General features: G+C 50.3%; 1 protein-coding gene across 3 annotated transcripts in view; it reads left to right on the top strand.

Annotated features, from left to right (window-relative positions):
- LOC144937861 (pappalysin-1-like) overlaps positions 1–26,729 on the top strand; it is a 157,659-nt gene that overhangs the window by 29,345 nt on the left and 101,585 nt on the right. For all 3 annotated transcript variants that reach the window (XM_078865385.1, XM_078865386.1, XM_078865384.1), the window contains exons 2-6: positions 5,585–6,464; positions 7,425–7,790; positions 10,207–10,352; positions 12,892–13,185; positions 24,755–24,947. In XM_078865385.1, coding sequence (XP_078721511.1) covers positions 5,585–6,464; positions 7,425–7,790; positions 10,207–10,352; positions 12,892–13,185; positions 24,755–24,947 — 1,879 coding nt within the window. The remainder of the gene's footprint in view (positions 1–5,584; positions 6,465–7,424; positions 7,791–10,206; positions 10,353–12,891; positions 13,186–24,754; positions 24,948–26,729) is intronic.

Raw genomic sequence — 26,729 nt, 5'->3', positions numbered from 1 at the left:
CTTCACCGCGCTGGCCAATGTGACTTTGTGAAGCGATGTTGTGCGTCGGGGTGGTCTCGTGTGACGTTCGAATGTCGTTCGCGTCTGACGTTAGTCACGGCTCGGAATAAAACTATAAACTCTACGAAACGAAACTATTTTCATTTCACCAGGTAAGGCCCACTGAGCTACTTAGCTCTTATTCAGAAGCGACCTGGCCACGACTGATAGCTCAACGAAGTGGCTTATCGCGTGGAAATGTCTCGCAGCTAAATACTCTAAACACATGTTGACTTTTAATGTGGAGGGAAAAACCGGAGGACCCAGAGAAAAATCTGCGCCACCACTGGGAGAACATGCAAACTCCAAATATACAGCAGGCGTCAGTGTCGGCATTGAACCCCCGACCTCCTGTATACCAGACGAGGTAGTTAACATCTCGCCACTGTGGCGCTGTTTTTATTGGTAGTGCAGTATACTAATCACTGCACTACCACTCCCTAGTTAAACAAACATAGAGTCTTAAATGAAGTGAATTATATACGTGTGTGTGTGTGTGTTTGTGCGTGTGCCGGTCACCCACCCCGTCGTGTTCCGCTCCGGTCTTTATGGGTTGGCACTCGCTAACAGGAATTGCCCCAAACGGTCTTTTAAGGCTATACGGGGGATCTTTGTCTCTGTGCATCCGCTTGCGTTGTACAAATCCTTATCCTTCTGCTCTAAATTCTACTCTGTCATACCAAGCCACGGATAATTGATTTAGCTTTCGCCAAAATTCTTTGCTATAGGTTACTTTCATGCATGTGATGCCCGTGTGGAATGCGCATGCGGCCGTGATATTTTTTGATGTTTCGTTCAATGTATATTTGCCGTACCGTAGCAATATCGAGTCTCTTTGCTGTCAACAGATTTCTATAACGCCCGCATTTAGGTCTGAATTAGAACAAAGCGCCGTCCGCGTATTATTGAAAGTTGTTTTTTCTTCAGCGGTGCAGCCCCTTTGTAGTCGAACCCCACCAAAGTTGTAATTAATAATGAATTCCTGCCTGCATTAGTCAATGTACTGTAAATGTAACAAGGCATTAGTATATATCGTCGCGTTATACATGACATATTTTGGGCGATGAAAAAATAACGAGTTTCTTAAAAATGTGCCCTCCGCGAAGCCGCGTGCAGTTTTCACGACGTTACAAAACAAAGGCAAAGAATCCCCCCCCCCCCGATTAGCCTTGACACACTTTTGGGGCAAGTGCTACTGGTGAGCACCCATGAAGGCCAGCACGGCATACAAGGTGGTTGGGTGGCCAGCACAATGCCTGTACCCGCCCTTCGTTTCTCGATTGGCGATGTTTACACATCGCATCAGGTGCTCATTTATGGCCGAGTGGACCTAGGGGAGGCCCAAGGCCGGTTCAGATATTTGTCACCGATGTTGGTCGCGAGCGGGATTCGAACTCGCCGGGGTCCCTCGCGTAGTGCGCTGACCACTGCACCACCGCTCCCCACATGACGGTACGCCACGCACGCTCGCACAAGGCACACTCCCCGAGTGTTTTATCCTCATATGAGGCATATCATTGGTGGAAAGTTCACTGGGTGGCACATACGGTCCAGTTGTTTTCACACGTAATTTTGGGCAGGTGTCAGCGCAAACGAATGTCCCAATTGCCTCTCTCACTGGATATTTGGATGCTCTGCCCAGCACCGCGATCTGGGATGGGATTTGATCGCGGCCAGTGAGTGCTGGTTTGTTGTTGTTGTTGTGCGCTCGTCGCGATAGGTGGAGTATCGGGCGGCGGGTCTATTCCCTTTTGCTGTGTAAAAGGCATTTCCCTACGGGCTGATGGGAAATTCAGATGCACGCGGAGAGAACGCAGCGTCCAAAAGTGTTGCTCCCAGCGGAGATACGCGGCGCTGGTGGAGGGTGGTGGGGTTGAGGGGGGTGGAGAGGCTTGTGGGTGGAGAAGCGCTTGGACAGGGATTTTTAAAGGCCCTTCAGAGACACTTGTTTCAGGCAGGGCCCATAATTTAAAAAGACTCTGAAGCAATCGCGTGCGTCAGTGAATATTTCGAACGAAAATGTTGAACGTGTGAAATTCACTGCTACGTAATTATTTTACGCGATTTCTTTTGTTCTATAGCCGCCGATATTTATTTATATTTTTTGTTAGAAATTAAAGCGTTGCATCAGCGCGTCGCGAACGGGTGGGTTTCTGCAGCTTACGCCCATGTGTATGCTGGCACGCGCTTATACAACGCACTAAAAACGAACACATCTCGCAGATGAGATGTAAAAAAAAAAATGTCATTCCAAGTTTTTGTTTTTTATAGTCGTAACTTTCCTTTTGCTATAAAACTGAAAATCTTTGCAACTTTTAGGGGGCGGTGTGGGGAGGTCGGGGAATTTATTGGTCGGAAAAAAACGTCACCGACGATGCAACCGCGCGTCCAGCATAGAGCGGCGAAGCGCGGAGAAGCAGTGGCGGAACGCGTCGTTTGAGATTCGCAGCGGAACATTCGCTCCGCCCGTTCGTTCAGAGCGGACGTTCGTGTTTTTGCGCCGACGAAAATTCCGTCTGATCCATTCGCTGCCGGCGCACGAAACGCAGCGCGAGTCGCAAAAAATCCGCGTCAAAAATAAACATCGTCGGCATTTCGCGAGGGTTAAAATTAACACGGCAAGCGCGCCGGGGATGGCACTTTGTCGTGATGGTAAGCAGAGGCTGATATCGACTGGAGAGAGCTGTTACGCAATTTCCACCCGCCTATGAAAATACGCAGTGGCATGCGTGTTCATTTGAAGGGATTTACACCGCCTGCACGCCTTTTTGAAGTTACAGAATATGCATTGGCACAAACTATGCAGGGTAAGTAGTAAAAACACTAAAATAAAAAAAAAGAGTTGCAGACTAATATGGGCGCAATTGGAACGCGCGCAAACACATCCGTTTACGCGATTCCATTCACATACTGCAAAGAACGTGCAAATGAATAAATAAATAAATACCACGTGTATCAAATATTATTTGGCTTGGCACCTCAAAAGAGGCTGTACAATTTCCATTTGTTGGGGGGTTGGAGGCGGGGGGGCATGACAGGAATAATCAAGATGCATGCTGGCATTCGCTGCTGAAATATTTAGTATCGGGCTCCCGCAATTTCCACGAAAGCACGAGTGGTAGTAAGCGGGGATTGTCCCGTGTTTATGTCTCTCCGTTTTTGTTGGCTCTCTGTCTCAAATTAAAAGGTACGGGGGGGCAAAAAAATAAAAGAAAAAACGCGAAACAAAAAGTGTGCCGTTTAAAAACAATCGTCAGCGGTGTTTGACACCGACTGTGTGTCAGAGCATCTGGGCGACTGTCCTTTGTTTTCTGTAATGTGCAATGCATTTTATTTTTTAATGCATTAACAAAACAATTCGAAAATTAAAAGATTTCAGATTAGATTCGTGACGGAATAAGTGGTGTTTTAATAATTCTCGGTTAAACCTAGAGTTCAATCTGATTACGTTTGTCATTGTAACACAATTTTGTACAAACAATTGTAGGGCATAAATATTGGGGGGGGGGAGGGAAGATATAGTTTAAACATGTTTCGATACATTTCGGCAGTTTGTTGTTTGACATCGTTGTGCACATTAAACTTCTCCATTTTAAAGTCATCATCATCAAAAAGAGACAAAATTTATCCACCGCTAGATGAAGGCTTCCCCACAATCACTGCCGTCCGCCCACGGTCTTGCTCGTGGCACCGAAATCCACGTCGCTCCTGCACATGGAGCCTATCTCATTGCTCCATCCCTGTGAGGGCCTCCGTCTTGCGCACTTTCTCTCTTCCGGCTGCCGTTCCTGTACCCAGTCGCCGCTTGGCTCTCGCCCCCCACCCCCCCAGCTACGGATGTTTCCTGCCTAAGCCCCGCTTACTTAAGTCAATATGATCTGTTTAATTTGTGTTTGTCCTCTGATCCGTGTGTTTTAAAATTTTCGAATGTGGTCCAGTAAAACCTGGGTTATAAACATTTACGACCTGGAAGTTATTGCGGTGAAGTCCACTTCAAGTGTGTCCTTTTCATTGCCGTATTCATTGACACCTTCTACCTCTGAGCACTGCTCACGTGATTTGTGTGATGTACCTGTGGACTATGTCGACAGGCTTTCATCAAACAGATACGGATTCGAACAAATACGGTCGCGTGCTTTCAGATGCGCTTCTGTGGCCATCTGGAACTCTCTTCCTTCCAATATTAGGTCGGGGAATTTATTGGTCGGAAAAAAGCGATGCACTTTTATATATAGATTGAAATCTAATTTCTTTAGAAGTGCTTTTTGTGTGTAGTTTGTTGTCGTTCCCCCGCACCTCCGATGAGCACGATTGGTTATGTATGGTGCTAAAGAAGTTCAACGTACGTACATGTTGTTGAATTCCATTGGAATGATGGAGCAGTGGTTGGCACGTTTACGCTATGAACCCATCGACTTGAGTGTTCATTCCTGGTCATGGATAATGTCAGTGGCGAGTGATATCTCAACCAGTCCTGGGCCACCCTTTTTTTCTGACCAGAGTGGTGAAGAATGGTCAAACAACCCCCATGGCTGACATTGCTATAGGGAGGTCTTCAACTAGCAGTAGAGTAACAAAGGGCTGCAAGTTAGTAATTCTATTACTCTCATAGAAACTTGATTTTGGTCAAAGCCACCAATTTCTCTCGCACTTTATTTCTCGTCGAAACGTATTAACGTGGACATTCACCTCTAACGTGACTCCAGCGATTAAAACTCAACCAACGAAAAACAAAACACGTCAAATACATCAGGACTGAGAACCCATTTATTAACGCCTTCCGACAAGAGGTTTCATCTCCGATTAGCAATTCAAGTTCAACATGCAACGGTCGAAAGCGTTTGCGTGGCGTTAGTTCCGTCCGTCTGTCGCGGGCAGCGGAGAGGGCACCATACCTCTCGTAGCTTCGATCTTAGATGAACGAATCCCTGTTGTGAGTTTGTGTTGCTCGTAGCGATACGTTACCCATGCGGCGGTGGTTCTTAACCTGGGGTGCACGTACTCCCCGGGGGATGCGAGATGCCCTTTCTGGGGGTGCGAGACATGAGCAGATCTTTATTGGAAGGTAAAACAAAATCTTGATTTGAAGCTGTCCTGACTAGGAGCTCTTTCTCCTCCGTCAGCAGTTCTCCTGCTGTGTTTGTTTCACCTGATGACGATTGCTCGTGTTGTGATCGAAACGTCGTGATCTATTAATTATCTATCTACGTGACTTTACCGAAAGAACCAAAAGAGTGGGTAAAATACACATTAACCATGAGCACGTAAGTAAAACTACTTTGTTTTCATCAAACCAGATGTATTTATTAATATGCATTTTTTTTTTACGATTGAGAACCAATGGGGTGCAAGGCTGCGGTGAAGGTTAAGAACCACTGCCCTGCGGGGAGACCAGACCACACCGATGGAAGGGTCTGCCATCACTTCACGAAGGCGGCAACATGCAACCTCGCGAACCCGTCGCGCGAACCGACGCTTGCGCACGCACTCTAACCGGTTCGCTTCACCGGCTCGCGCACGACACACGGTGTCGTTGATTCCGCAGGCCTCTTCGACGACTGCTTCTACGGCCGGCACGACAAAGGATGGTCGCTCGGCATCGTCCACGTGAACCCCGCCGGGACGCACCACGGCGGCTCCCCGACCTCGTCCGCTGCCGCGGCCGCTCACCCCCCGGCCCGCTCGCGCTACTTCTTCTCCCTGAACGCCGACAACTCGCGCTCAGCCACGACGCTCGCGTCGCCCCTGCGCTACGTCCCCGACGCGTGGACCCACCTCGCCGCCACCTACGACGGCCGGCGGCTCGGCCTCTTCGTGAACGGCGCGCGGGTCGCCAGGTCGCGCGTGTCGGGCCGCGCGGGGCCGCTCTTCACCCCCGAGGTGGCCGTCTGCAAGACGCTGGTGGTGGGCGGCGACAACGCGCGGGGCGAGCGCGCCTATCGCGGCTTCCTGAGCGGCCTGCGACTCTGGCGGCGGGCGCTCGGCTCCGGCGAGATCCGCGCGTGGGCCGAGCGAGGCGTCCGCTCGAGCGGCGGCGGCGACGCTGCACCCGTGGCGGACGTCGTGGGCGGCGGCGACGACTTCGACGCGCTCAAGGTCGGCTGGCTCGCGGTCAAGGGGGGCGCCTACCCCCGCGTCCAGTCGGTGCAGGCGAGCGAGGCCGGCGACGGCGGCGGCGCGGAGACGACGGCCGGGGCGGCGGCGGCGTCGTCCGCCGGGCCGGTGCTCGTGCCGCCGCCGTGCGGGCAGACGGTGTGCGACAACGTCCACGTCATCTCCGGCTACAACGGCTACTGGCCGCTGCGCGAGCCCAAGGTGGTGCGCTACCGCCTGGTGAACATCTACGAGGCCCCCGGCGAAAACCCGACGGTCAGCCGCGAGCAGATCGAGGACCAGCACCGCGTGCTCAACCAGGCCTTCCAAAGGTGGGGGCGGGCGGCCTGCGTGTGTGTGCGTGTATGTGTGTACTTACAGCAAGTTGGCACAGTAGGGGGAACAGGTGGTGCATCAGCCAGTCATCTCAGTCGTCTCAGTCAGTCGACCCATGGCACCTGGGTCTGCCCCGTGACCTCCTGCCAGCGGGCGTTTGACACTTCACGTGGTAGCCTCAAGGTGCACATGGCCTGGCACAAGCGTCGTGGTGACGTCACCGCCACTTAGTGGCGAATGGCGGTTGTTGTTGTTGTGTGCGTGTGACTGTGGGGAGTGGCAGTGCGGCGGTTAGCGCTGCGCTCGGGACCCAGCGACCCGAGTTCGGTTCTTGTTCACGGCCAACACCGGTGACAAATATCTGAACCGATCCTTGGCCTGCCCCTCGATACATTCAGCCTCAAATGAGTACCTGTTGCAGTGTGTAACCATCGCCACTGGGGAGACAAAGGCGGCCGGGCGTCGTGCTGGCCACCCACCCCTTCGTGTGCCGTGCCGGCCTTCATAGGTGCTCGCTAACAGCACTTGCACCAAGTGCCTGTGAAGGCTATCCAGCAGATATTTGTCTTGTATGAGTATGTGGGAAGAAAAATCCTTCACCACCCGACATATCTCAAACTAATTAAATTGTCACAGGTGTGTACAAGCGCCAGACGTGGCAATGTTGTTGTTTCAATTGTTTCTTGTGATCACTGCCAGAATTTTTCTTCAATTTTTCCGGCGAGCTGAAACAACGTTAATTGGTGCGTCAAGAGCTTGTAGACCACGTGACCACTAAACTTGTCGGACGGAGGAGAGTTTCTCGACAGAACATTTGGCCACGTAATCTACGCGGCCTACGTGCACCCGACCCCCCCCCCCCCCCCCAAAATCTATTGTCTACTGGTAATGCTTACGTTTATTTGTGCCGCACAACAACCACGACCACGACCTGACCTCTGCGAACCTGCGCGCAGGTACAACATCTCCTGGGAGCTCACCGTCGTGGACGTTGTTAATGCCTCGCTGCGCCAGCGCATCATCCTAGCCAACTGCGAGCACGCCAAGGTGGGCAATCAGAACTGTGACCCCGAGTGCAGCCACCCCTTGACCGGCTACGATGGGGGCGACTGCCAGCCGCTCTCCGGCCACTACCCATCGTCCTCCTCCTCGTCGTCGTCGTCGTCGGGACACGCGGCCGATTGCAATTTGGAAATGATGGAGAACGGCGTTTGCGACCCCGAGTGCAACACGGCGAAGAACGCGTTCGACAACGGAGACTGCTGCGAGCAATTCTCAGACAACATGACGAGGACCTGCTTCGATCCCGAGTCGCCCAACAGGTGCGGTGTGCGTGAGTGTCGTGCGTGTGTGTCTGAGGTTTTAATTTTATTTCTGTTTTTTTTTTATGGCAAATACCGCAGAGGTACACGCGCGACCTCCGAATGACCGATGCGCACGCTCGCGTAATTGGTCGCCAGACGCGATGCGGTGCCGAGTTCGTCGCCGAAGATTGCATGCTGAGCTTTGTTGATGGCTCGGGTTGCCACCACCATGTCCTGCTTATGCCAGGATCGTCCTTAGAGGTTGCTGCTGTTCTGGGAAGTCTTTAATTTTTCCCAGGGCGATTCAAAGTCTCCGTTTTGTCAGTTGCGGAAAAATCCACCGCCCGAGATGATTCGCGTAGTTGTTTCCGGTATTGTGCGATATCATTCTTGCCATGAAATACGCCGTATTTTTTTGTATCTCGGAGGTGGCGATGCTAATTTGTGAACGTGCAGCAAAGTCCATCTTACTGGCAGACCCTGAAGGTGTTGGCCTCACTACAATTATGGGATCTGGTGGAAGGAAGAAAGTTAAAGTTTATTTCAATTGTTGCACGGATGATCCCATTCATCGAGTTGCCCGGATATTTTACATGAAAGCACAGCAGCAGCGATAACAAAACAACGACAGCAACTTTAATAAAGAAGTGCACGGTAAGTTGCGGTCACATCTGTGGCATCGGCCATGGCGACCTCCCGACCTTGACAAATGTCACAAGGAGTGTTATTGAAATGTTAGCGTGCTGATTTTTTGCTTTAATCGAGCCTAACAGATCAACAAACAGCGCAATTGAAGATCTGATAGATGGGAGTGAATGCGTTTCTTGAATCGAGCATGGTTATTCGCACCTCCGATTAGCGCGGTTGGCGACATAAAGTGCAAAATAAGTTGAACATACATTGTAAGAATAACAAATCGGCTTTCGCGAGCAAAATTTTCCATGAAAAAGTTTTTTTGGGTTAGATCACGTAAATTCAATTCTGGCTGACTCCTGATGAGGCTGGTTGTAATTACCGGCGAAACATACTCGAAATGTGAATGCTGTTGCTTTACTCTCCAACACACCGGTGTGCTAAACTAGTAACCAATTCATCTTCTTGGTTCTTTCGTATTTTATGATGTTTAATTTTTTTTAATTTTATTATTTCCCTTCTACGTGACTTTACCGAAAGAACCAAGACGATGAATCCCTGCAGTCACGAAAGCTTTAAATCGAAATAGTAACCAATTGGCACGTTTTGTTTACGCGACAAACCTTACTAATTGGCTGTGTCGGGTGGTGGCGGGTTTAACGACACATTTATATCTATGCGACCTAACCCCCCCCCCGCCAGAAAAAACCCCTCTATCATGCATGCATTGTTAGAACTTGGCAAAAAGATGCAGACAGAGAGGTGGCTGAGCGCAAGGCGTGGTGTTGGAACGCAGTGTGCGAACGCATCCACGCGTGCGCCGGCGACGGAATTGCCCCGGGTGGATGGCTGGCCGGCGGGGTCGCTGCACTGTCGATTTGCTTTTTTCAGACAAGGGGTGTTGAGGTCGACTGACGTCACGCGTCCATTCCAGAGCACACGGCCAAGCGTTCGACCGAATTCACAATCGCTTTTCTGTTCGACAGATAAATCAACGGAGTAACGTCAACGTCGCTGCCTTTCACGCAAAACAAAAAAACACTCCGTCTCAAACATAGTAGAAGTTGGTTATAAGCACACCATATGTAAGCAGGCTACTAACACAGGGTTGTCAATCATATAGGGTTTTTTTAAATTTGATTTATTTTAACAACTATTCAAAACTGACTTCCATTGACGTTAATGCGAGCATAAAATCTCTTTTGGAAATTAATTTAGGACCTTTTTTTTCAGATTACAATTGTAATCTTTGAGCCTTCATACATTATGTATATTCTCAATTTATTCAGGGCTCCTTGTCGAAAAGGAAGAAGAATAAAAATATGTAATAATGATAACAGATACAATATTAACTTAAAGAACAAACTATTAAAATGTTTAATGCCAGTGTTAAATTAATTACGCAACCGTTTTTATACACAAGTTCTCTATTATATTTTTTATTGTCAAAAGTGATATAGGTGTATTTTCTTTTAGGTTAGGAGTAGCGTTGGAGTGACTGTCCGAAACGCATCCCTCATTTCTTGCGTTAAATTAATGGGAAAAGCCATTCCCCTTTACAACATTTAGTTTTTTACGCGTCTTCTTCTGAAGAACGCATCCCCTGTCATAAATCGAGGAATGCCTCTGCCCCTGCCTCTGTTCACCATCTCGATACACGTTGGCATTTCGACATACCCCGCCTTGCGTCGCGCCGAACGTTTCTAACGGGGCGGCCTCTTTCCTCCCTCCCAAAGAGGTCACCCCCCGCGCGTCGCGCGTCGTTGTTTTACAAGCTGCGCGTTCTTTTCCGTTCAAAAAGGATCTACCTGGACGTGAAGGAGCTCAAGGAGATCCTGAGGCTCAACGGCTCGACGCATCTCAACATCTACTTCGCCAACTCCGTGGGCGAGGATCTGGCCGGAGTGGCCACTTGGCCCTGGGATAAAGAAGCTCTCACCCACCTTGGTACGAGCCGATGTCTCGCAGAGCCTAGTACAGCGGTCCTCCTCAATCACGTGGGGGGAGGGGGGGGGGTGACCCCGGGTGACCCCTTCCTGGGGGGAGGGGTGTGGCGGGGGAGCACGGAAGCTTCTCAGGGGGGGGCTGGGGGGCACGCTGGCTGCAGAATGGAGACCGTGCGGGAGAAGTTTTGAATGTGCAGAGGGAACATCGGCGAAAACGCACATTTATACGCGGCGATAAACGAGTATCTTACTAACACAGCAGACACTGATACACAGCGTTAAACGAGTCCCTTACTAACACTACACACGCTGATACACAACGTGAAACCAATGCCTCACTCACACAAAACACACTATGACACAACGTGAAAAAAAATGCCTTACTAACGCTTTGCTGACTAGAGGCATGGAGATGTATTCTCTCTGTATTGTGGTCTTAATATTTATAAACATTTTTTTATAGAACTAGTCATTAGTTATGAAAAGATATGTTACAAGGCAATATTTGCTCCATCACTAAAATAACGTTCCAAATTGTCATCGGTAACGTATGCATGTTGAACTTCTTTCGCGCCGTACATAGCCCACCGTGCCAATCGGAGGTGCGGAGAAAGGACAACAAACTAAACCTAAAAAGCGGTTCTCAAGAAATTAGTTTTCAATCCAGATGACTTAAAAGTTCCATAGCTCCAGTGGCTTCCTAATATCGGAAGGAAGAGCGTTCCTGACGGCCTCATAAGGGAATCTAAAAGCGCGCGATGCGGTGACCGTCTTTGTTCGATGCGAGGATGACCCCAGAGTTCGCGTGAACGGTTCGATTTTGGGAGTGGTGGCGCAGTGGTTTGCCCACAGCGGTACGAATCCGGTAACCCGAGTTCAGTGCATGGTGAAGTATGGTCAAACACCCCCCAAGGGCTGACGAGGCACGGGGAAGGAAGGCCGTCACTCAGCTAGTAGATTGGCAACTGTCTGTGAATTACGATTTTAAATTGGAGCGTGCGAATTGACACCGTAAACACAAAGACCAGCTGGTATTTTAAGGCGAGCGCGCTGCGAATGATCGACGCCGGTCAAGTGCGTTCAGAACGCCGGATTCGATGCAGTTTTGTCAAAACTGACACAAAAAGCGACTGGGCAATTGGGGAATGCCGGAATATTCGCTGCGATTGCCGCAATGAAGTCGTGGAGTGCTGCCAATTGTCAAGAAATGAGCGGGGAGACCCAGGCGGACAGCGGTGTAACATAACTCTCGCCCCGCGATTTACACGATTAGCATTATGCTAATGCCTCGGTGGCTGGGTGGATGTTAAAGGGCTCTACAGATCGTTATTGGTCATAATTACCACCGCTCTTGTCTCCTCCTGCGGCTGAGCCGTATTTATTAGACAATACAATGACGTGCACTCATTTGTAGCACCCTGTCCGTCCGCTGCTCTTAATAATACTTTCTTTTAATACGGCGTCATTCATGCTAAAAGCGTGACCACATCGCGGTGCATTCATTATATATGAGGACCAAATCTCGTAGACGGCCACTATGAAGCAAACGAAAACCCTACTTGTTCCCAGGAAAATAAAAACATGAATAAACAAATTAAGAAATGGCACCAAAACAATTAGCACAAATAATAAAAAAACGTTTTCACAACATATTCATTATTACTCTTAGGTTTTTTCGTTAAAGTCACGTAGGTAAAAAATAATAAAAATAAAATAAGAATAAATGAAAAAAAATCTATAAAATCACGACGTTTCGGAGGCAACACAAGTCTCCGTCTTCAGGTGGGACCGTCACAGCTAAATTTACCCAAGTAGAATTAAATTCATTATTATTATTCACGAGACAATACAATAACGTAGATTAATTTGCAGTGCCTTGTCCGTCCGCTGCTCGATGAATGCCTCCCCTCTCCCCACGATTTGTCGGACATGGGAATCCTTCGACCATACTTCACCATGCAACGGTCGGTGCGGGTTTCTACTAAAGGGGGGTGGAGAGGCGTGGGTGCCGAGGGACGCGTTCAGATATCCCTCACCCCTCTCGCGTTTAGCCCTGGCCGGGAACGGAACTCAGGTTCGTCGGGTTCGGGGCAGTGTGTGAAACCACCGTCTCGCTTGCGCCCCGTAAGCAATAGAGATGCGTGTGTCGTTTTGCAGGACGCCCATTCGGCTTCATTTGGCTAAACAAGGGTGCTCGTTGTGCAGTTTAACGCTCAACGCAACCGCACGACGTTTCATTCGAATAATTAGTGCGAAAATGGGAAAACGGCTTAATTCGCAATCTGATAATATTACAATTGCCGCTTATATTCTGACGGAGATGGAATCTGTTTTTTTTTTGCTCCGTCTAAATTATAAATACCACAATTGAAGTGGCTGCAATTATCCACGGCTTTAATCACGTGTTTAAAATTGGGCCTTCTGTAATTTCCGTCTGCGCCCGGGTCGACGTCTCGCCGCCATCTCGCCGCCAGTGTCTGCCACTGTGATGATTGCGTATTGATTATCAATCGTCGTAATTAATCGTTCGGAACGTGCAGGTGGTGTGGTGCTCAATCCCACGTACTATGGCAAGGCCGGACACACGCACACCATCATCCACGAGCTGGGCCACAACCTGGGACTGTACCACGTCTTCCGGGGGGTGTCGGAGACCGAATCCTGCAACGACCCCTGCCAGGAGACCACCCCGTCGCTGGAGAAGGGGGACCTCTGCGCCGACACGGCCCCCACGCCGCAGAATAAGCTGTGCCACGACCCGGAGCCTCGCAACGACACCTGCAACCAGCGCTACTTTCAGCACACGCCGTTCAACAACTACATGAGCTACGCCGGTGAGGCTACGCACCAATTCCCCAGGGGTTACGTTGGGTCCGGCTCTGTCTACCGCGGTAGGTTTTCGCGGTCGCGCCGTGACAGCTTTCTCCCACCCAGTGCCGGACTTGTAGCATGATGTTATAAGGGGACCCTAAACTGAAAAAAAAAACACTTAAATATTAAAACACAAATTTTTACTTGCATGGTAAAGTAATTGTATTTTTTCATTAGCTTTACAGCCAGATAATACGACAAATGGCTAACTTTAAACACCCAGTCGTTCATAAAAGTTGAAGGCGGTATAGTACTATAGTAATAGAGCAAGTGCAGAATATTTGAACTGGAATTGATAGCTTGAAAGTATTTAGCACGGGGCCCTTGAAAGTGCGGGGCCCGTAGCACGTGCAGCTACTACATGTGTAGTAGTAGCCCGTAGCTACTACATGTGTAGTAGTAGCCCGTAGCTACTACATGTGTAGTAGTAGCCCGTAGCTACTACATGTGTAGCTACTCGTGCTACGAGGATAATCCGGCACTGCTGCCATCCCAATCCCGCCCCGCGACGTGCTCTCTGGTCGTGCCGCGTGTCGTTTGACGCCGACGGTTCGCTCCCGAAGAAGCACGTCGGACAGCACGCCAAACAACACGCGCCTCGACCCGAATACACATCGGTGGGGGTAGGGGTCAAGAGCTATTTCCGTGCCCCGGTCACACCACATCCAGTATAACTCTCGCTATTGCTGTGCCTACCGCTGGTCACGTGCCACCTACTGCGGTCTACGAGCGACCCCAAAATACATTCGACGAGGAGTTAAGTCCCGACTCCATCCAGGTCCATGCACGCGATTTGATGTCCTTCCCCGGTACCTCCGATGAGCCACGGTTGGACACGTACGGTACGAAAGAAGTTCAACGTGCATACATAAAAGATTTAGCGTTCACGCGCCTATACCAGCGGCTCCTCCGTGCGGTCGGCAAAGTGTCCATTCAAAAGCAATCGGGAGTTCGCCTGTCACTCGTTGGGGTGGCGTCAACAGATGAAGCTTTCCGCACTTCATTTGGGACACTCTCACAGCCAGCGGAGCGTAACCACCACGTGTCTGAGAACCGCCCTAGGGGCCGTCCATAAATGACGTCACGCACCTGGGGGGGGGGGTGGTCAGACATTTGTGACGATGTGTGACGAGGGGGGGGGGGGGGAAGAAATGTGACGTCACATCAATATGCGCAACTTTAAATAAATATACTTATATTCTTGGTTCTTTAAATCAAAACGTTCAACTTAATGAAATAGACTTTTTAAATAAATGTTTTGCCTACAACATCAGAGTGCAGCGCCACATTAAATACGCACTACAAAGACAATAGTTTAAAGCGATTTGAGCATGTTTTTTTTTTGGGGGGGGGGGGGGCAGAGCTTTGTGACGTCATATTTGAGGGGGAGTCTGACTTTGTGTGACGCCATGTGTGACGAAGGGGGGGGGGGGTCAAAAATCGTCCAAAATCGCGTGACGCCATTTATGGACGGCCCCCCCTATGACAATGACGCAATACAACTGCTGCTGCTGTACTGCTGAGGTTACTTCAGTCCGCCGGGTTCAAAATAACGTCATGTGCCTCCCACAAAGAGCGTTTTCACGTGTTCGTCAAACTGGTCATGTCCCGTTCTCAGAGGCACAAATGAGCGAAAATAGTCGAGATGCGAACGAGGCACGGTGGCGTCTTTTGTGCGCGCGTTCATTTGCGAGCGGTTCGGCCGAGTGGGATCATCAACGCCGCCACACTTGAGAATCTCCGCTGTGATCATGGACGGCTGCCCGGATTCAAACCCCGACTCTCAGGGGTGCTGCTCGATCTAGGGTGCCTTTTCACGTCGTCTTTATCTCCCGAGCAAACTGGACCACTTCTCGACAGCTATTTCACTTTGATGTTTTTTTTGGTGGGGTATTTTAATCCTCCTGGTGTTTAATGTGTTTCAGGAATACATATATTTTAGAGAGCCGTTTACATTTGTTTTTTTTTTATATAAATGGTTCTCCATTTGTAAAATGAGCTACATCTTTTATTTGAATACATCACCATTATGAATAATTTTACTCTGTCATTGTTACACTTGATTAAAGTCAAAACATGGTTAATGGTACGACTTATGGGAAGGGCAACGTGTTTGAATTATACTTTCTGTAATATTTTTTGTCCCTCACCGTAAATTGACACGATGTCTCTCACAAAGTGAAAACCACAACAAAGTCATGTCGGTTGAAAGATAAAGATCCCCCCCCATATATACACGTTCACATGCAATCATTCAATAATGTGTACACGCATACAAAAACACACGCACACACGAACGCGCATTTTCACGCACACATATGCATACTTACACACGTGCACACATACAAAGATAAAGATCCCCCATATAGCCTTAACATACTGTAGGGACAAGTGCTGTTAGCGAGCAACTATGAAGGCCGGAACGGTACACGAGGGGGGTGGGTGGCCAGCAAACGCCGGGCCGCCTTTGTCTCCCCAGTGGCGATGCTTACACGCCGCACCAGTTACTCATTTTAGGCCTGAGTCGACCTAGCGGACACCCAGAACCGGTTCGGATAACCTTCACTCGCGTTGGCCCTGGGTCTGGAATCGAACTCGGGTCACCGGGTTCGTGGCGTTAGTGCGCTAAACCGCTACGGGACCGCCCACCCACACACACGCGCGCACGCACGCGCGCGCGCGCACAGACACGTGTGCGCGTGCGTGCGCGCGTGCGTGTGTGCAGACCGCACGGTTAACGTGGACCACATTTCTGGACGGGGAATACCGCCGAGAGGGTGGTTGTGCAGGGGTGTGTTCCCCGCGGTGAGAAACCTTCCTGTGTCCCTCGTTAATGGGGCATTGCTGCACACAAACCTGCCGTCAACTCACCCGTGCGTGGCTGAAGCTTTCGCCTTTCGAGCGAATGCATCGTCCCAAACGCTACTTTCGCCTACGTTTTCAGGCCGCTGTTGACGAGTTTTCGTGCTACCGTTGGTGTGCGGAAATGTCAGAGCCATTAACATTTGAGTCGCGCACCAAACTCGTGACGGCTGTGGTGATGGTCGTGCAGTTCTCCGACTTTCGTTCGCTTAATAATCCCTCTGGCCTGTGTCTCTCCGCTACGAATGAGGGCAATTCACCCATACTTCACCTATTTCTCGGTGTTTGTCTTCTCCTCTGTCGGCCAGTTGCAATTGACGAAAGCGTTGAGATTTTTGTGAATTGTCGTCGTCGTCATCTGTGAGGTGGATCGGTATTTTTTATATTTTTTTAATTGATACCATTTGTAAATAAAACAACAATCGAAACGTTGCTTCTTCACACACACGCGCGCCTACAATTGTCAACCCTCTCGTCATTTCCCACTGCTGGATGAGGAAGCGCCCCATGCCTTGGGGGGTAATTTTTTTATGTTTTAGAATTGTGGATATCATAATGGTCACGATGCCAATCGACACACGTTACGATCCGAAACGATTTCACAGCGCTAACACGACAAAACCCTATGCTCACAAACAACAAAGAAAGACAAAGCTCCCCCGTGTAGCCTAAACAGACCGTTGGGGCAAGTGCTGTTCGCGAGTAGCACCTATGAAGTCTGGTACGGCAATCGACGGGAGTGGGTGACCAGCACCACGCCCGGCCGCCTTTGTCTCCCTGAGTTGCGGTATTTTGCACGTGGCACCCACGTACTTATTCGAGTCTTGAGTCGACGGGTGTTGGCCGTGAGCGCGAATCGAACTCGGGTCGCCCGGGTTCTTAGCTGCAGCGCGCTGAACGCTCGCGACACTGCGACCCACAAAGACGGCGAGAGAGAGAGAGACGCGCGCACGCACGGCGACTCAAGTTACGACGTTTCAGGCTGGACGCAGTGGCGGACGAAGCTAGTGCATGGGCCTGTAGCGTATGCTATAAAGGGGCCCTAAATAAAATAAAAACACACACACTAATATTAAAACACTCATTTTTTTTTTTATATTATTTGGGTCTTTCGGTAAAGTCACGCAGATCGGTTCAAAGAAAATAACAAACCTATCTACGTGACTTTGAACCTATCTCCGTTACTTTACCGAAAGACCCCAATAATATGAATTCCTGCAGTCACGAAAGCTTTAAGTCAACAAATGTTTTACTTGCGCAGTAATGTCATTGTATTTGTTCATTCGCTATACAGCCGGATAATACGACGAATCGCTAACTCTAAACACCCAGTCGTTCATAAAAGTTGAAGGCGGTAGAGTACTATAGCAATAGAGCAAGTGCAGAATCACTGGACCGGAATTGATAGCTTGAAAGCATTTAGCGCGGGGGCCATTGGAAGTGCGGGGCCCGTAGCTACCACGTGTGTAGCTACTACATGTGTAGTAGCTACACATGTAGTAGCTACATGTGTAGCTACCACGTGTGTAGCTACTTGTGCTCCGAGGACAATCCGGCACTGGTTGGGCGGAGGGATGCTCGCTTTTAAAACGCATTCAAGGCTGCTTGCTGCTGCTGCTTGCTGTTGCTACCTGCTGCTTGCTTAGCCCAGCTTCTCGCCGGTGGACTGTCAAGACCAGGAAGTCATTCTATTGCCGGGTTAGCGTTAGAGAAAGAGGAGGGGGGTGGTGGGCCCCTAATGGCAACATTGAGCTGGCGAGATGGGCTCACAAGGAAGGAGCGCGGGGTTTTAATGCACGGAGTAGAAACAAAAACGTCACGCAGTCCCCCCCCAGCCAGCTCTCCCTCGCTCCCTCCCCCTTGGGGGGCCCCCGGGTTGGGAGGGTGGCAGAGTGAGGCGCTACGTGACATTTCTCCCCTCCAGCGGGTGTGTGTGTGTGTTTGTGTGTGTGTGTTTTGGGGTTTAAACTTGCTCAGTGGGTGGGGGGGGGGCTGCTTCTTCCTCCTCCTCCTCGCCGTCGTCGTCGGCCCTTGTGATTGACGCGTGCGCTGCGCGCTCCCGGGTTCATTAGCCGACGCCGAGCCGCGGTGCGTTCGTGACTTTTGTTTGTTGTGCCACCAACACCACCACCACCAACAACAACAACAACAAAACCACAAGAGCGACAACCAAATGCTGTTTCAAAGCGCCGCATTGCGCGATGGCAATCACGAAAACTGCAAAGGAAACAAAACATTGACAAGGGCCCGGGGTGGTGGGGTTCGGGTACACGGGACGAGGTCACAGTGCTCGTGGTAGTCGGTGATGAAGGTTTAGGTCACTGGTTAGGGATAGGGGAAGAGCTCGGTGCCAGTGGTTACATGATGAGTTGCTTCGGGGCCAACAGGAGGATCAGGTGGCGAGTAGGCTCGTTGTTTAGGGTGAGCGTTCGTACCTGGTGGCTGGTTGGCCGGATGGGTCGGGTTCGTGATCGGACTCGTACCCGGCGTTTGAATGGCTGGTTGGTGAATGTTAAAGATGCCACGGATGGGGCTGTGTAATATGTGTCCGATAACAAGGTAATACCCATCGCTTTCACACTCACATCTGCTGCTGTGTAAGAGCTTGCATCTTGAATCCCTGCCTCACTTGATGCAGAAAATCTGGCCGTGACGGTCCCACCTGACGACGGAGACTTGTGTTGACTCCGAAACGTCGTGATTTTTATTATTTAATTTTTTATTAATTTTTATTTCATTTTTTACCTACGTGACTTTACCGAAATAACTAAGAGTATGAATCATTGCAGTCACGAAAGCTTCAAATCTAGAATTAATGTGTCCGACTGGTTACCAGCACCACTTATCTGCTGGTTGCCTAAAGAGTCTGGGTGACAGCGCTTGGTAGCCGTGGTTAAGCGACGAACGCATTCGTGGTAGGACTCTGGCACTTGTGGCTGGTTGACCGTTTGCAAGGGCGAGCAATAGTGGCTTTTAGTCCACGTGGCTGGCTAGTTGCTGAGTGTTGGGCCATGGCGGGGGCTAGGTTCATTCGGTTAGCTTCTCGCGCCCCCCCCCCACCACCACATCGTATAACGCACGCGGTCCATTCGGTTTTTGTTTCTTCCCCGCCGCTCTCCCATGCGCGGTGTTTACAGCGAAGCGCGGCCGTGGCGAATTGACGCGCGCGAGAGAGAGGGGGAGAGAGAGAGAGAGAAAGAGACCCCCCAGGGAGGGTTTGAGCTTCTGCGACCGGGCCACGGTTCGAACGTATCCATCAAAGTCACCCGGCCGCCAAGGAGGAGGAGGAGGCGTCGTCGGGGATGGCTGGGTGGGTGGCCGCCGACCCACGTCATTTGCACGCTGAGCGTCTCCCGCTTTTGACCTCGTCCAGCCCCTCCAAGGTCACGTGCTGGCACGACGGGCAGACGGCTCCGAGGCTCGCGGGGATGTGGTGGGTTGTGGTGGGGGGGGATACAGGGAGTAGGGGTCGCGGCTCCCTTCTCGTCCGCACTCTCCCAGTGTGGGTTGGCAGACAAATACCGCGCGGATACGATGATGACACTGGTGATGGTGACGGTGACGACGGTCCGTGCCATGTAGCCGTGATGGATCCTTTGTTTCATTCATTTCGTTCGCGCGCGTCTGTTGGTGCGAGCAATCGGTGGGCATATCCCGGTGTCCCCTTGAAGAAGAGACTTCAATTGTCATTGCTTTCTCTCCTGGTGTTAAGCGAAGGTCATTTGCGCATAATATTAACGATGTTAATTTAATCTTACAGTGCGCTCAGCAATCTCAGGGGATTGGTTGGCGGTGGGGGGCATTATTGGAGATGTGGAGAGATAAAGATTCACCCGCCCCTAACTGGAAATCCGACGACCTGTCATAATTCAATAATATAATCAATGGATTTCTTAACCATTACCGTACGGCAAGTGCTCGCTTAACGCGCGTGCCGGTATTTAAACTACAACGCGATGTCTCTGCAACGCGGTTCTTCCACGAGGGAACACTTTCACACAACGCGGAACGCGCATTGTTATAACGCGTAGCGTGCACCATTGAAATGCGGAATTTGCACCATTTATAACACGGACGAACTACTTTCCCGAGCTTGCGTGGCTAAGCGGTACGATGCGGGACGCGGAATGATGCAGTACGCAGTGGCGTCGTCTCATCTCAGTTCTTTGTCGCGCAACGGGGTGACTTTTCAGGAACGCATCTACCGCGTTAAATAATGAATTACTGTCGAGTACAGTGTGTGTAGCGGCCACTAGTGGTTGCGGCGGTCACATGAATCCATTGCATGCAACGTACCGTAAATGAATTGGTAAACATCGATCCTTAAACATGCGTGGTTCGACAGATGTATTTGTGAGCTGAAGAAGCAAATGATCACCGATGTAACGTACGCATCGTTACACCGCGAACCGGATTCCAACAAATTGTCACGCGGATGATGTTTGCGTGGGATACATAAAAAACGCCGATATTAAAATGAAACAATTATTCTAGAAAAATCAATTGCGGGAAAGAAGAAAATGGCACCACACCTCCCCGGCACAGGGTGATGCGCCACGAGCTGCAGAATTAGAAATGTTTTTTTTTTACATCTCGCGATGCCGATGGCACCACCGAAATTAAATTTCGAGGGTTGGGGAGAGTGGGCGGGAATTCAACGCTCGTGGTGGACTTCTTGATGTTGCATATTTTGGTGGTTACCAAACAGTCGGTTACCTGGTGGTAAGGATTAGGAGGGGGGTGGGGGAGGCAGGGGGGAAGGGCATGTTGCACTTCTGATTGATCTTCATGGGGCGGACAAGGTGGTTTTGGCGCCGCTGGAGAGATGGAAGGAGGAGGAATATTCTAGCAGCGCCGGGAGCGCGAGAGTTCGTTCGAAGCGGTGTTACACATTGTGGAACATTCGACCCAAACGATGGACTGCGTAGTAAACCACCGTAGTCTGCCCCTCCTTCAGCTGAGGAGGGACATCAAAACGACGCAAACTCTTTCTCGAAGCCCTCTCGTGACACTCAGCTCCTAAGCGTGATGCCATACGCAACAATAGATTCGTTTTAAATAACATTAATAAATTACAATCTTTTTTTTTCAGTCCACTGTTGGATGAAGGTCGCTCTTATGTGATGTTGGTGGGGGGGGGGGGAGTAGGTTGGTTGAAGGTCAAAGGTTTTTCCAGGACCGGCCCAGATATCTCGCATGCCGCTGATGCTGCCCACGGCTGGGAATCAAACTCAAGTCACCTCGGTTCGTGGCACATTGCGCGAACCTTCCATGACTCCGCTCCGCCAAATGAGCACCGCTTTGCGATCGGTAGATATGTACAATTTATAATCGTGGCACAGGCTCAGCAGGTTTGTGTCAGCGTTTGTTTGTACAACCACTGAGTGAAATACCACAACAGTCTTGTTTTAAAAGTCCGTGACAATGAATGAACGAAGAAATGTGATCTGTGTTCCTTGCCAGGAGGGTAATTAGTTGGCTGTTGGTTGGGAAAGAGTGTGTGTATATTTTTTTGTGCAAGGCAGACTTTGTGAAAAGTTTGAAGGAGGGAAAAAAAAATAACAGTCATCAGATGTGAAAAGGACAATGACGCAGCTTTGGAATACAGTGGAGCGTTCCTCACTGGCTGTGAAACTCGCTGGCTCTGCTGCCACACAGCCAAGGCAGCAGCGTCTGCCACGTGCTCATATTTCTATTTGGAAACTTTCAGCATCTTCATCAGCCATTGCTGAATGAAGGCATCCCATGCCATCACGATCTAAATTGAACAAAAACTTTTTTTAGAAACCTCTTTTTCAGAAGCGACCTGGCCACAAGTGATAGCTCAACAAAGTGGCTTATCACGTGGACATTTATAGCAGGGAAATACTCGACATGCTTGTTTCTAAAATGTGGAGGGAAAAACACCGGAGGACCCGGAGAAAAATCCGCGCGGACCACAGGGAGAACATGAAAATATACAGGGGGCCGTCAGGGTTGGGATTGAACCCACGACCTCCTGTGTACCAGGCGAGGTAGTTAACGTGTAACCATCCTCTAATAGGTCCTGCAACATAACAATCCGTCCAGCTCTTGCATGCAAGCTGATTTCATAGCTCCGATCTCCGAGATGGATGGATGCATTATCTGGTATGTTCTGTCCTTTGGCTGCCGATTCGATCCATTGGTCGTCTCGACCAACCCACCGGTCATCATTCCTTCCGTCAATATGTTCTGCCAAAGCCCCACTTTTTCTTCCAAAAACAAATTGTATTTGTAGACGCATTGTGAATCGTGTTGAGCTAGTGCCAGTTGTTGTCGAGGTATCTGTTGCCTCTTAGATGCCGCATGCGTTTGTCAAATGTGTTTTCTGTTTGTGTATACGTATCTCGTCGCTTTCATGCTGTGTGTGTGTGTTATATATATATACACCTTGGAGGGGGGGAGGGTGTCATGTCGTTGTAAATTTTTTTATTCAGCTGTGTACATTCCTGAGCAGCAGTGAAGTGGATGATGAATGCATTTATAACTCAAACCATAACTCACGCTCTTTCATCAGTCCAGCTCGACGCTGATGCCGGCGCATTAGTCCCTGCGAGCAGTCAAACAGCCCCATTTAATAACGGCTAATCACAAAGATCACGCGCTGACCTGTAAAACATACGTTACGTACAATCACGAACACACACACACACCAAAAAAACGGTCCATTGTTGTAGTTTTATGAACCCCTTTTTGCTTTGAGCAGTAAAATATTGGGTAATTTTCAAGTACTGCTTCAAGGCTTTATTTATTGCTTTTCTATTCCATTAAACAAAGTGTTGCCTCCCAGACCACCTGCTTGCATTTATTGAGAGTAATTTCGTCATAAACATGCCCGTGCACTATTGGGGATGGCCAATGATGCTGGGTGCTGCCCATGACTAAGCAATTGGCCAAGGCATGAATAAAGATTCACCGATATAAAAAAAAATCTTCATTTTCCGCGGAATTTGCTATTTGGACACTTTAGGCAAAAAAACCGAGTGTCCTATCTAGATTTAAAGCTTTCGTGACTGCAGGGATTCATCTTCTTGGTTCTTTCGGTAAAGTCACGTAGAAGGGAAATAATAAAATAATAAAAATAAAACATAATAACATACAATTATCACGACGTTTCGGCCACAACGCAAGCAGCCGTCCTCAGGTGAAGAACAGGGCTGTCGGAAAGACAGACGCTATCGGAGAGACAGACTACGTGACTTTACCGAAAGAACCAAGAAGAAGAGTGTCCTATCATCGATTGCATAACATCGCCACGATTTCCGATGCCACGCACATTGGCTCCTTCGGGGTCTCTTGTGCCTTTCGTGACTCGGGAGAGCAAGTAGCGATGTTGCCTTTTTTTTGCTCGAAGAGCGGCACGGGCCACCCACGGTCAAATTCTTTCAGTTCCGCAAAGGAATCCTCCTCACAGCGGTCACAAAAAAACTGCCGGCCCAACCCCCCCTCCCCCAACCACTCTCCCTTGTTAACCGGTTTGTTGCAGAGTCCCCATCCTTAGCCGCGCCGTGTTATTTCACCCCGGCACTAAGAAATCTACGTGTTTTAACGTATCGCGCATTTTATTGTCATTTTCTTTTTAGAATAAAAATAATAAAAATACCCAATCTGAATTTCTCAACGTCGCGGAACCGTCGATTTGAAAATTGTTAAAAGGTGCGACGAAAAAAAAATGGGCCTCGCACGCGGCCAATTCCGCAGCCTCTCCGCAGTTTTGAGCGAAGAGGCAGAGAAATGGGTTATCAGCTCCCTCGCCGTCGGAGCCCTATCCAGTAGCTGTCTCGCTACAGACGGCCGATCATGATATCGCACGGGGGGGGGGGTGGTGTTCCTGGGGGGGGGGGTAGGGTGGGTTGCCGTAGCGTTTCGCTATGAATCCCATTACGTCATGTCTGGGACTCGGCTTTGTTGTGACGGTAATCTTTGCAAGCGGACCGGCCCTGCAGACGAACGGTTTTAATTTCGCCGATCAAAGCGGCCCCCAGACGCGCGCGCGCGCGCGTTCGATAATCGCACCACTTTTATTATTTTTGGAGCGTCTGTAAACGGAGACAACATCGGGGCCGCTGTCCTCGGTGCGGTGGGTAAACAGTACAGACGGCCGAATAAACGCGAATGATTGATTATGGACCGCGTAAACAAAGGCTCTTTCCTTTTGTTGTTACGCAATATGTAGGCTACGTAAGATTACTTAAAACGGACTGTGCTCGAATTTCGTACGGGATAACGCAGCGTTGCATGCATTTGTGGCCATATGCACGCAATTCCATCCGTGCGTTATTGCATCGATATTTCATTTAAAAAATGGCATAAATACATACACCGACAAGAGGAGCCCCCAGCCACGTTACATTTCGTGTTACGATTCATTGTAGAGAAGAACAAACAAACGCAAGGGTACGTATACATGAACGACCTTACATTTCCCCAGATGTCACGCACAAAAATACTTGCGGTGTGAGTGCAACAATGATGTCTCTACCCTCTTCCCCCCACCCCCCGCCTTCATTCCCATCAATCCCTCCGCTCGCCACCACCACCTCGTCCCTCTCCACTCCATCCCACACCTCGTCCAAACGCCCCTGTTGTCATCTCCCATTGTCATCACTTCCCTCCCACCCCACCCACCGACCCGCTTTGAAATTCCAGACGATGGCTGCACCAACTCTTTCACGCCGAACCAGGTGGCACGCATGCACTGCTACCTGGACCTGGTGTACGAGGGCTGGCGGCTGGACCGCGCTCCCCTCCCCGTGCCGATGCCGCCGACCCCTGCTGCCCACGACGAAGGCTCGCTCACCCTGCAGTGGATGCCCCCCATCAACGGCCACGTCTTCCAGAGGTGTTCCTGCACGCTCGCAGTCACGTGCCGTGCCCGGTGGAGGGGGCTTGCGACCCCCCCCCTTATCCCCCCCGTACCCCCCCCCCCACCTCCGAGCCCCCCCCCCCAGCCCCAGCTCTTTCCTTCCCCTTTCCATTTATAAGCCTGCGCTAGAGATGGCAGAAGTAGATGCAGACAAGAGATAGCTTGGATGCGGCGAGACGAGAGAGATGCGCGTAGGCACAAAACGTAGAGGAGGTGTAATGAGATGGGACAAGAGGGGGAACGGCGAAGAGATGAGGGCAGCGGAATGAGAGAGATGTCGACGAGATAGAGAGGGAGAGATGTCGTGAGATGAGAGAAATGTGGACCAGGAAGACACAGGTGTAATGGAATGAGAGATGAGTTGCATCTGAATTCGACCCAATACATTTGGTGCCTCCCTGCATCTTTGTTGTTGTCATGAATCCCAGAGAGCCCTTGAGCTGCTTGGTGCCCTATGCCTTTGCCCGCTTTGCTCGTGCTTAGCGGCGACACAACCGATTGCCCGTCCTCGCCACGCAACGCCACATTCACAACAGGCAACGCACAACGCCGCCGCCGACAGATGCAGTTGTTCTGTTTCGGTTGGGGCTAGTGGGGGGAGTTGGGGGGAGAAGGGGGGGCAGGAGGAGGTAGACGGGGGGGGGGGCAAGCAGGGAGGGGATGGGTGGACGGTGCCCCTCGCCATCAGGTGACTTCCAAAAACGGCCGGCGTCTTTCCCCCTCCCCGCCAAAGCGCGAGGGGGAAAATGGTTCAATGGTTCAACCGGGAAAGCGGGGGGGGGGTGGTGGGGGGCGCTTGTGTAGTGCCAGAGGACTGCTGATTTGTGGCCGGATAATGGGAGTCGGGGAATAAGAGCAGTGACAGCTTTAAATCCCACTTGTGGATGCGTTGCTTCACTGCGGGGGGGTCACGCGTGCGCGTGGTGGCAAGTGCCTCTTGGCACTTTGCAGGGTATTCCAAACTTTTTAATGAAAATTTGTGTGATTTATGTGGCATAAAGTTTGGTTTTTCTCCCTCGCTGGATTGAACGCAGTCGTGCACACGCGCGCACACACACACACGCTGACACACGCGCTGACACGCACGCTGACACGCACGGCGCGCGCTCGCGTTCACTTTCTCTCGCACACGTGGAGACTTTCTGATGCAATTGTTAGCGCAAGCAAATCCACACACACACACTGCTGTATCATTATTCATGCAGTGTTGGAGGAGCGTTCTCCCAGTGGTTTGTGTGCTGTGCTATGAATCCGGCGACCCGAGTTCGATTCCTGGCCACAACGAATATCAGTGGGGTGAGTAGTATCTGGATCCACCACCCCCCCACCTCCACCACCTCTCTCCAACTTCACCAATCCGGTTGCCAAACAAATACACTCGTTGCACACAAAGTGCTCGCCACAAATGAACCACAATAGCTTGCTCAATCTCGTCAGGGAGCATCAACCATCACGCGAACTCCCGTCATGTTCGCAGGGGTGGCTTCTGACTCGCCATCGAACAAAGACGGTCACTGCGTCGCACACTTTCAGATGCGCTTCTGCGGCCGTCTGGAACGCTCTTCCTTCCGATATTAGGAGCTACTGGAGCTACGCACTTATACATGTAGATTGAAGAACTCATTTTAGTGTTGAGTTTGTTGTCCCCCCCCCACCTCCAATTAGCGCGGTTGGCAATGTACGGTGCGAAAGACGTTAAACGTAAACACGTACGCAGATACAATTTGCACGAGCCAGAGTAAGTTTGGTCAAAGATCT

This window comes from Lampetra fluviatilis, chromosome 20 (genome assembly GCF_964198595.1).
Source record: "Lampetra fluviatilis chromosome 20, kcLamFluv1.1, whole genome shotgun sequence".
Taxonomy (NCBI): Eukaryota; Metazoa; Chordata; class Hyperoartia; order Petromyzontiformes; family Petromyzontidae; genus Lampetra; species Lampetra fluviatilis.
The sequence above is the reverse complement of the archived record's forward strand: the minus strand, read 5'-3'. Positions and strand labels throughout refer to the sequence as shown.